Consider the following 11,393-nt stretch of genomic DNA (forward strand, 5'->3'; position numbering starts at 1 on the left):
CCAAAAATTAATTTGTCAGCCAAACACCAGGTGGGGGTGGTTTTATACCTACCAGTGCTCAGAACTTCCTCCTGGTTCTGAGCTCTAATATCACTCCTGAGTGGTTTGGGGGATCATATACAGTGCCAGGGATTGATTCTGGGTTAGCCAAGTGAAAGACACACACCTTACCTGCTGTACTATCTCTTGGCCTCTGCCACATTCTCTTCATTGAAATTCAAGAAAGAATAGTGATGTTTCTTCTAACCACTTCTTACCACATGCCCACATAGAAAGTATTCACCCACAGGAGAGGAGAGTAACACACACACACACACACACACACACACACACACACACACACACACACACACACACACACACACACACACACACACATCTTGGGCCAGAGAGATAGCACAGCGATAGGGCATTTGCCTTGCACATGGCTGACCCAGAACCAATGTGAGTTCAATTCCCAGCACCCCACTAGGTTCCCCAAGCTTGGGGTGATATCTGAGTGCAGAGCCAGGAGTAAATCTGAGGGCCACTAAGTGTGGCCCCAAAACAAAACAAAAACAAAATTCAATCCAAAAACTTCTAGAAAGATAATTAAAATCACTCTAATTTTATTATTCACAAAAAGATGACTGAAATTGTCTACATCTGAAACAACTTTCAGTATAAAATAAGTGGTTATGCTTAATGAAGCTGCTATCATCGAAAATAGTAAGCATGTAATACTTTATTTACTTTGTGTGTGGTGCTGGGATCAAACCCAGGTCTCATGCATGCAAGGCATTTGCTTGACTGTTGAGCCACACTCCAGCTCTATTTTTATCATTTTGGTCAATATTCACAAGTGTCCTAATTAAATGTTTTCACTATTTTGCTGCAGATTTTTTGAACCAGCTCCTTTAGAAGGCTCTAAGAGCTTGATGGCCTTGTCAGAGCTTTCAATATTTCTAAGCAGAGTCTCTAATCTTCTTTTAATTTTCTTCTGATCTTCAAGAGCACAGCCAATTATTATGGATTGAAACTTCTGATCTACTGGCCCAGGTGGCACCTCAGATGAACATGCACTGTACAAAGACATTAAATGACTTTTGGCATTCTCCAGGTCATCCAGAAATTTACTGACTACCTCATCAATAATCCTGGTGGCAAGCTTTAGGGATTCTTGCTGCTGGGGGTTTCTAATTGTTTCTACTGAAACTTCAACGGTGAGGGTTCGGCTCATCAATCGGTTTGCAGTCAGATTTAATTCTTCTTTTTCTCCTAGACATAAGAAGTTTGAGATATGAATAAAGCTTACTCATGCTAAGAGCATTAAGTCTTTCATTTGTTGCTGTCATTTTTCTGAAAGCTGTAAAATTAGGTGGAGATGGGGAGTTAGACCAGATCTAGTGAAGCCTGGGACTAACTCCTGGCTCTGCGGTCAGAAATCACATATGGAGTTGCTCTCGATGGTGTTAGGCTACACGCAAGGATAGCACTTAACCTCATTTTCTCTCTAGCTTCCTGCTAGAAACCTTTTAAAGATGAAAGTTAAAACATGTACAGTTAAAGCATGTACAGTTAATTGGTAAAGTAATACTTTATTACAAAGGGAGTTATAAATGTCTATTCCTGAAGATATGTTTGTCAAAGTTTGGGCAGGAATACACCTGTACTGGAGATGGATATAAAGTCCTGTTTTATGATGATTACAGATACACATTTTAGGCCCTGGATCTCAATAAGAACATGTAGGAAGAGAGGGGAAATATTATTCCCTCTATTTCTGAGTTCTTGGCTAAGCTACTCCCCCATTAAAATGTAAAAGATTAATAAAGAGAAAATTATTAACATATACATGGGAGAGATCTATAGAAACTGGGTTGAAATCTAAGATGGCCCAAACCACTTTAAACATCATCTTTAATTAAAGACAAAAGAAAGATGCTCAGCAAGTAAAAGCTTGTATGGAGGAAAGGCACATGTGTGTGACATATACACACAAACACACATATAAAAACATAAGGTGGTGGGGCCGGAGAGATAGCATGGAGGTAAGGCGTTTGCCTTTCATGCAGGAGGTCATCGGTTTGAATCCCGGCGCCCCATATGGTCCCCCGTGCCTGCCAGGAGCAATTTCTGAGCCTGGAGCCAGGAATAACCTCTGAGCACTGCCGGGTGTGACCCAAAAACCACAAAAAAAAACAAAAAAACAAAAAAAAAAACATAAGGTGGTTATGTGGCTTTAAGTCTATGCTTTCTCCACTGATAAATTCCCTATGATTTAGACATTCTTTTAGTGGTACAGACAGAACTCTACAAAAAGATATTTCTTTTATAAATGTAAGTTTCCCTTATAAAACAGTCACTTCTACTGTTTTCAGATCACCTCCAGTGTCTTCAACTTCTCAGAAAGAATCAGCTCAGGTAGCAAGGAGATAGCTCAATGGGCAGGGTGAATGCTTTGCATGCAGGAGTGTTACCCCATCCCCCATCCGTCCTATGTAACATTACCTGCTAGTAAGAACTGCCCATTTCTGGGAGGGGTCTTTGGGAAGTATCAGTAGGATTACCCAAGGGGAGAAAGGATTTGGAGGAGAGATGGAGAGAGAAGCAGGAGAGCTGGCAGGATGGAGGTAGAAGAAACATGTTAAGATGACAGGGCTTGGGGCCGGAGAGATAGCATTGAGGTAAGGCGTTTGCCTTTCATGCAGGAGGTCATCCGTTCGAATCCCGGCGCCCCATATGGTCCCCTGTGCCTGCCAGGAGCAATTTCTGAGCCTGGAGCCAGAAATAACCCCTGAGCACTGCTGGGTGTGACCCAAAAACCACACACACACACACAAAAAAAAATGACAGGGCAGTGAAATAGGCTGCTTAAATGGTTAGTCTAGGTGGCTAGGGCCTTGAATAAAGAAAACTTCATGTCTCCTGAAACCTGACTGCCTGTGACGCCACTATCCTGAACCCTCAGACCTGCCAGCTGGAGAGTTGGAGGCGCGTGGCCTGGGCCAGCAGAGAAAGGCCTCACCCTCCATCCATCCTCACCATCCAGCCCCATCCATAGCTGTTATTCAACACAAGAGATCTGGGTTCAATACTCAGAACCCCATTGCTTCCCCAGTACCACTGAAAATGTCCTGGGAGGATCTCATGAATATCACCTCATGTGACCCCAAAACCAAAATAATAATAATAATAATAATAATAATAATAATAATGAGCCTAACACAAACCTTATGATAAAGAGGCTTATTTTGGAATGGCATGTTCTGCTTGTTTATCAGAATACTTTACTGTGATTTTGGCTAAGAAACAGACATATGACTAGATATGAGCTAGGATCACCAGTGACTCCAGCACCTCCAGACAAATTTAAGTGGATCAGATAGTGTTCTTTGACCATTTTACAACTGGAGATTAGTACCTTTCTTTAAAACAAGTCCAGTGACCAGCAGTTATACAAGGTTCGTAGTCTCGTAGTTTTTATCTTATACTTGCAGACTGCACCAGTGATTGAAGACATATAAATAATGATGTAATACTTGTCAGACACAGAAGCAATGATAGGGGAAAGAGGCACTGTCAACATCTCATTAACTATAAGAGAGCAGCAATCTCTGAACTGTGCTCAAGTTTCTTCCTAATTCATGAATCTTTGGCCAGGATGAAGAAAAGATTTGACTCGACCTTGGTCTCATGCATGAATGAGAATTTTGGTCTGATGTCAGTCCACACTGACATAGCTGCCTGGCCCAATTTAACCCATGAAACATCAAAGAAACCAAATTAGAAAAATCTAGTGCAGATATGATAAAACCACACGGACCAGCTCTTCCATGGTAGACATGCTTTTTATACAAAAATAAGGCTTTAGGGAGAAGGTGTCATATTAAATTTTCTCCACTTTCTCTAAATTATATTCCAATTTTTTTCTTCTCTGCTTCCAATCTCTCACCTTTTCTCTCTGCTTTTACATCATTTAGGTGATTTCTAAATCTGAAATTAAGAATGTGAATCTGCTGTCAAACAGATCTCATTGCTACCTGGGCCAGGTCTATAGCTTGCAGCAGGCCTTTTTCTATCACTTTCAGCCAGTGGAAGGATGTAGCTAACACATTATATCTGGATAAAGGCTTAGTAAGAAACTGAGAGTTATCACTGTTGTCTGCTCTGACACTCTATGTTGAAGTCTTAGGCAAGTTAAGCAAAAGTTGGTCTACATACATTCACAAACCCCTTAGAGGAATGTGGAAGACAAGCCCCCTCCAGTGGGAATAGCTCTCACCATCGCTTATCTGCCTCATGTCCTGGCTATTTTGGATGCTGTGGATCATTTCCAGAAGGATTTCTTTCTCTTGCTCAATAGCAGTTGCTGCATCTCTCAAAGCTTCAACCCTACAAAATACAGATAATTAGTTCTTCCCATTTCTTTGTTGCTCAAATATAAGTCAAAGATTATTTTAGAAACATTTTATTCTTTTATTCTTTTCTATATTCCACCCACTTATCAGTTCCCATTTTCCTCCCAATTTATAGCACTATTTAGTGTTAATCTGTTTGTATCCGTACCAAATGTGTTCTGAATTTGTGTATTCACCTCTTTTAAAGTTACAGCACATTCTTTGCCATTTAACAGTTATTGACAGTCATCCACACTCCTGTAGTACATCTATGCCAGAGGTTCTAGTTGCTGTATATTCCTCCAGTGTAGCCACCTGATTTTACCTTCTTTCTTTCCCTCATCCCACCCACATTCCATCAGTACAAATAATACTTTGGTGGGCTTTAGAACACATCACTACAAAAATGTGCCTCTTTAGTATGCAGATAATTTTATGTTGAAAACAATTAAAGTAGTCTGGTCCAGAAATTTCTAGGTGTTTTATTTACAAAGATCACCAACTCCTCATTTGAATGACCTATCTGTATAATGGGACACACATTGACAAACACCGGCTCTGATAACCCTCATTTCAAAGCCCCAAGTCCTTACCCAAATTCATGGGTCAAGTGATCAAGTTCCTCTTGGGACTAAAATTACTGAGGCAAGACGGGCAGCACATAAATAAGAAATTAGTTTTTTTTTCCTGTTAATCTCTCTTATGTTTATTTTCATCGCCGGGTCATGTAACCTGATGATGCTCAGGGTACACCTGGCTTTGCATTCAGGAATCACTCCTCATGGTGCCCAGGAGACTATATGGTTTGTTGGGATCAAACCCAAGTTGGCGGTAAGACTGGCAAGTGCCCTACCCAATGTAATATCTCTGTACCTTTTATGCTTATTTAATTATTAAGAGTATCCAAAAGAAGGTAGAAGGAAAAAAAATCTGCCTTCTTGCCTCAATGAATACATATCCCCTTATAGGACTGAATTTCTGAGAAATATCTCAGGATTGAACTGTGCTCCCTGAATTGAACTCAGTAGGGATTGTTCTTCAGCATAGTTGCACCAGGCTGTCCTCTTAGCAGCGAAATAGGAATCCCTGTATCCCAAGTCTGTCCAAAGCTCAGCATTTTCCAACTTGGTATATGTTGCCAGTCTAATAAGCTAGACAATAATAAATCAATATTTAATTTGCATTTCTTGCATTGCTAATAATTGAGGGCTATTCTTTGTACTCTTGGTCTCCTGTTTATAGTTTTGACCTCGTTTGTTTCTTTGGGTTTGGGAAAAGTGCTTGAGGGAAGGGGCAGTACTGGAAACGTGGGCGTCCTGCAAGCAATGCTTGTGGCTCTGTCTACTGGAGTAGTTATACAGTCCACCTATTTTGCCTTTTTTCTCCATCTCCTTTTTCCTTTCCTTCTGTTATGATGACAGGTGTCACTAATGGCAGCTTGTGGTTGTTGCCAGGGACTGAGGCATCAGTTGCGGTATCTGCGCATGTGCTCACAGTGGTTTCATGCCTTTGTGTCCAGGCACATTCCTGCTTGAATGCTAGTGGTTGGGGTTCACAATGATACACAAATGTTCACTGGTCAGAGGCAATTTGGGCTCTTGTGCTTGCACACTTACAGTCCCAGTGCTCACTACAGGTATGCAGTCGCAGTGCTCAGGCCACCTGGCTTCTTGTCTTCTTTACAGAGGTGTTGTCTTCTTGTTGATATACATACATAATGTATGCAATGTTTACAGACACAGCAGCCAGCCATCTTCACTCACCCTCTCACACAGGAAGTTTGTCTGGGATGTGCTTCACAAAAATCTTTATTTTGAAGTTGTCAATATCAATCTTTGCCTGATAGTACATGCTTCTGAAGTTTTAAGAGTCCCTATTTCTAGGTTATAAGAAAGTCTTCTACATTTCTATTAATTTTTTTGCCTTTCTTAAATTTATGTTATGCTAACTATCCTTGGAGGTAGTTAATAGTAATTTTGTCTTATTTTTCTCAAAATAAATTATTTTCCCCTAATATTATAAACCAAACTACATTTTTTCCCACCTCTTGAATCTGTGTTCCATTCATTTGTGATTTGTGTATTTGAGTATTCTTTTTTTTGGGGGGGGGGTTCACACCTGGCTACGCTCAGGGGTTACTACTGGACATGCACTCATAAATTACTCCTGGCAGGCACGGGGACCATATGGGATGCCAGGATTCGAACCACCATCTATCCTGACTCAGCTGCATACAAGGCAAACACCCTACTGCTGTGCTATCTCTTTAGCCCTGAAAGTTTTTTTGGGGGGGGGAAGGGGAGACAGAACAGCAGGGAGGGTACTTGTCTTGTATGCAGTTGACCCCGATTCAATAGCCAGCACCCCACAAGATTCCCCCCAAGCCCACCAGTAGTAATTTCGATAACAAGGTCAGGAGGAACAAACCCCTGATCATTTCACAGTGCGGTCCAAAAACAAAAACAAAAAAAAGGAAGGCATCAACCCTATGAGCTATCTCCTTACTCCAACATAGATATGATTTAATATGTAGTGGCTTAGATGCACATAAACACAAGATGCATGATCCTTAATACATTCTTCCCACTATGAACTCAGGCTTATAAATAGAATTAAACTCAAGCTTCTAAGGAATTTATGATTTCACATAAAAAGCAGGGGAGGAGAGGAATAGTAAATCCCTCTTATGGATTTATTTGAGAGAAGAAATTTCTAAAAGAGGTTCTTAAAATCATAGACTTATCATTTAATTCTATATCAAAAGAACTATACAGAAACCAGGGATGTTAGCTCAGTGGTAGAACACATCATGCCAGAGACTCTGGGCTCCATCTCTGGCAACACACACACCCCCGCAAGCTTGGGCACACTCACATTTTAGGCAATGTAAGATTTTATAGGAGTCTGGAGTACAATAAGTACAATAAGTAGAGCACTTCCTTTGTGGCAGGTCTGGGTTCAGTCCCTGGTACCCCATAAGGTCCCGAGTACTAATGCCAGGAGTTCCCTGAGCATAGAGCGAGGAGCAATACTTGAGCATGTCTGGCTGTGAACCAAAATAAAAAAATATAAGTAAAATGTTATAGATTTCTTAATAGTGAGTTGATTTGGGAATCACTCATGAGAGTATAACCTTAGATCATCTCTGGATCTCAGTTCCTTCTTTCTATAAGAGATAGTGCAAGTCCCCTCTAATCTCAAAGAGTTTATGGCAGACTCAAATAACATTGTATATGAAAAGGGTTCCTTTAAATTACAGGCTGTTGCATAGTATTAACCATGATACCATCTTGTTTTGTGACTCCTGGGACATGGACACACCCTAAGAAACTTAAGCAACAGAAAATTTTCAGCCCAGAATAATGAACTGTATCACCCCTTGCTCCAAATGCAGGATAAACACTGTAAATGGCTGACAGGAGAGAAGGGAGTCACAATATGACACGTTTGGGTATATCTACCAACAGACAATCTTCTAGTGCTGCCATTTTCCCTCCCTTCACAATCTCCCAGAACCTTCTGGAGTCAGTACTGATACATAGAGGGTAAGCAGCATTAACTGAATAAGAAAATGGCTTGATAAATTATTTATCTATTCTTGTATCATGACTACATTTTGAAATACAACACATTACTTAAGTTTGGAGGGACAACCTCTAAAGCTGTATGCAGGGCACCCTGGGGACACTCCCGACAATTGTCCAAGCCAGCGCCTGCAGAAGTGGTGCTATTCAGTCCCTGCACTGAGGTCACACCTAGCAAGAAGTGGCATCTGGTGGCTGAGACTAAACTGGATCAAGCATACATGTGTCCCAAACCCTCTATTTGTCCCAGGTCCAACACATTTTATTTTAAGTAAATTCAAGCATAATATATCAAGCTCTATAACTAGTCTTCCTGGGTTCAGTTTGAGTTCAAATAAGGAGGTCATTTTTCTCTAGCTGTTGAGCCCAGGATAAATCATTTAACTTCCTAACTTAAGTTCAAAGCTGGAAAGTGGATGTAATAATTTCCACCAAAACAGGGGGTTTTCTTGAATGCTAGACAAAGAGAAAAATCAGACTCCCTTTAGGAGTGATCTTGATCCCAAAAAACTATAGAAAAATAACCTAAAAAAAAAAGTAATAACTTTTTAAAAGAGGAATGAAAGGAGATGAGATGGAGCCTTTAAAACAAAAAATAGGCTACTGCTGAGCCCTGAGAAATAGTACAGGGATTAATGCACTTGTTCGAGGCACCAGAAAAGATTTCTCTAGCACTGCTAAGGTCATTCCTGAGCACAGTGCCAAGAATAGCCCCAGGAGCACTATACTAGGTATGGTCCAAACTCTCCCTCCCCACTCCCACTTCCAAAAACGCCTAGTGCCACAATAAAGTATTAGAAACAAAATTTCTCCAATGAAATATGATTTCCTGTTAACATTTAAAAGCTTTAGAAGGTGCTGGAGCGATAGCACAGTGGTAGGGAGTTTGCCTTGCAGACAGCCCTTCGGTGATTCAAGCTTCCCAGATAGTCCCCAGAGCCTGCCAGAGGCGATTTCTGAGTGCACAGCCAGGAGTAACTTCTGAGCACTGCGGGGGTGTGGCCCCAAAACAAAAGAAAACAAAAAGCTTTATAAGCATTAGGAACGTTAATTCACATTTCAGGTCAAAAGGCAGTAAGCATAATTTTGTTTTCAGTTTCACATGAAAGAAATTTCTATCAAAGAAACAAAATAATAAATCCATAATAGTAGAAATGCAATCTCCTATGTACAAAAGTACAAATAGTAATGATAACATTCATACATCACCCTATTAGGGTTTCTATCTTCTTCTTTTTTTTTTTTTTTTTTTTTGGTTTTGGGTCACACCCGGGAGCACTCAGGCTCTATGCTCAGAAATTACTCCTGACAAGCTCAGGGGACCATTTGGGATGCCGGGATTCGAACCACTGTCCTTCTGCATCAAAGGCAAACGCCCTACCACCATGCTACCTCTTCTGCCCTCTATTAGGGTTTCTTTTTGTTTTGTTTTGTTTTTTGTTTTTGGGTCACACCGGGAGGTGCTAGGGGTTACTCCTGGCTGTCTGCTCAGAAATAGCTCCTGGCAGGCACGGGGAACCATATGGGACCACGGGGATTTGAACCAACCACCTTGTGCTATCTCTCCGGGCCCCTATTAGGGTTTCCTTGACTGCTTTTCTACCTACCACATTGTGAAGTATTAATCCAAGTTTGAGAAAAGGAACTCAACTTGAAGGAAGGAAAGGGACATCATCTCATTCCACGAAGGGAAACATTTTTTTTCCTGATTTGGGGAGAGAGACGCCCTAAAAAATGACTGAACTTCAAAGTTTGAAAACCTGGGGGAAAGGAGGGGATTTCTTGTCCTCGTGCTAGTCTTCCCTTGAGCCTGGCACTCAACAGCTGAGACCATTCTAGGAGTTGAACAGGCTTATTCCCAGAGAAACATAGATGTTCACCGTCTCGTAAGCAAAAAGATCCAGCGTGGCTTTGGCTCAGAATTCTCCCAGCTGGTGCCATCCAAGGACCTCGTTTTCCCCCTTCCCGGACTAGCATTAGTAATCAATGCACCACAGCCCTTTCTAAACCGTCCTGCAGTGGCCAGTTAACGTGCATGCATCCCCAGCAGAAGGCGCCTCCAGCTGGGGAAGATTCAGCCGCAAGGGCCACAACGACTTCGGGCAGCGCTTCTGGAAGGTCGAGGCTCACGCGTTCCTTGGGCGCCCCAAAGTGGACGAAGAGAAGTGGCGGGACAGCATCGTCCTAAGGCGTTTCGGGGGCTGTTGGGGTCTGAGCACGATTTCCCTTAACAGCACCGACCACGCTGGTGGTCGACAACGACTACTTGGAAGCACAAACCAGCTTTCAGGGGGCTTAAGGAACAGGATGCTTCCGAGCGGAAGAGCCCAAAACGTGGGCAGCCACGCGCCGCGCACCGGCCGAAGCAACTCCGAGGCTCGGGAAGCCCACTCGCTGGCCTCTCCGGCGGGCCGACACCTGCCACGGGCCCGGGGCAGCGGCAGAAGGGGCCCGCGGAGCCCGCCTCCCAGGCCCGTCCTCCCCGTCGGCCCCCCTCGACACCAGGCCGATGAGAAGCATCCTCTCGCCAGTTCAAGTGCTCCGGGAGCAAAGAGACGGGCCGAGGCCCCGAAGGGTCTAGGAAGCTGCGAGTGAGTCCCCGCAGCCCGCAGCCCGTCACCCCACGGAGTCCCGGCCGCCCCAACCCGCTCGAGAGCCGAGTGGCCGCCGGGCGGCTCACTAGACTCGACTGCCGAGCGGGGCTGGCTCCCGCGGCCGTCCTCGCCCGCAACGCGGACAGCGGGACCCGGGCGCCCTCACCGCAGCTCCAGCTGGTCCAGGCGCTCCAGCAGGCGGCTCGAGCGGTCCGCCATGGACGAGGAGCGGCTGAAGCGGCCCTCGTGGGCCTTCGCGTGGATCTTCGCCTGGGCCATGGGCGCTCGGCTCGGCGGCGGCGGCGGCGGCGGCGGCGGCGGGCACAGTCGTGGGCTCCGAGGCGGGCAAGCGGGCGGGCCGGGCGGGGAGCGCCTCCCTGTGACGCGCGCGGGGGGCGGCCCGCGGGCGCAGGCTCGGACGCCGTGGCGCGCCAAACAAGGGCAGGAGCGCCCGCGGGCGGCCGGCCCAGCCCAGCCCAGCCCGGGCGGTGAGGCCACGCAGCCCGGCCCGAGCCGGCGGAGGGCGGGCGGACACGCCCACCCGGCGGCGGACCGAGGCGCGGCGCGGGGGCGTCGACCTGCTCCCGCACGTCTCCGCCACTTGGTCCTTCGCCCGCCTTCGTCAGAGACGGGCCGGGAACCGGAGGCCAAAGGCAGCTCCAGGCTTGTTTGCCCGACCTGTCCGACGGTCACCGCTGCTCTTCCTCTCTCGTCTCGGTTGCTTGTGGGGAGCATAGTGAATTTCTCAACTCTACCCATTCAAACATTTGTGATGACCTTATCCCTCCCCCCACACAAACACACACAAAATTATCCTTCTTAAAATGGACTGTGAT

General features: G+C 44.7%; 1 protein-coding gene across 1 annotated transcript; it reads right to left on the bottom strand.

Moving 5' to 3' along the window:
• Nucleotides 1-588: 588 nt before the first annotated feature.
• On the bottom strand, nucleotides 589-10,857 carry BAG2 (BAG cochaperone 2). Its single transcript, XM_049776967.1, has 3 exons — nucleotides 10,724-10,857; nucleotides 4,265-4,374; nucleotides 589-1,257 (listed from the first exon to the last, which is right to left on the bottom strand). Exons 1-3 carry the CDS (start codon nucleotides 10,834-10,836, stop codon nucleotides 851-853), a joined length of 630 nt encoding a protein of 209 aa, XP_049632924.1. The 5' UTR covers nucleotides 10,837-10,857; the 3' UTR covers nucleotides 589-850.
• Between the last annotated feature and the right edge of the window lie 536 nt (nucleotides 10,858-11,393).

Source organism: Suncus etruscus, chromosome 7, assembly GCF_024139225.1.
Source record: "Suncus etruscus isolate mSunEtr1 chromosome 7, mSunEtr1.pri.cur, whole genome shotgun sequence".
Taxonomy (NCBI): Eukaryota; Metazoa; Chordata; class Mammalia; order Eulipotyphla; family Soricidae; genus Suncus; species Suncus etruscus.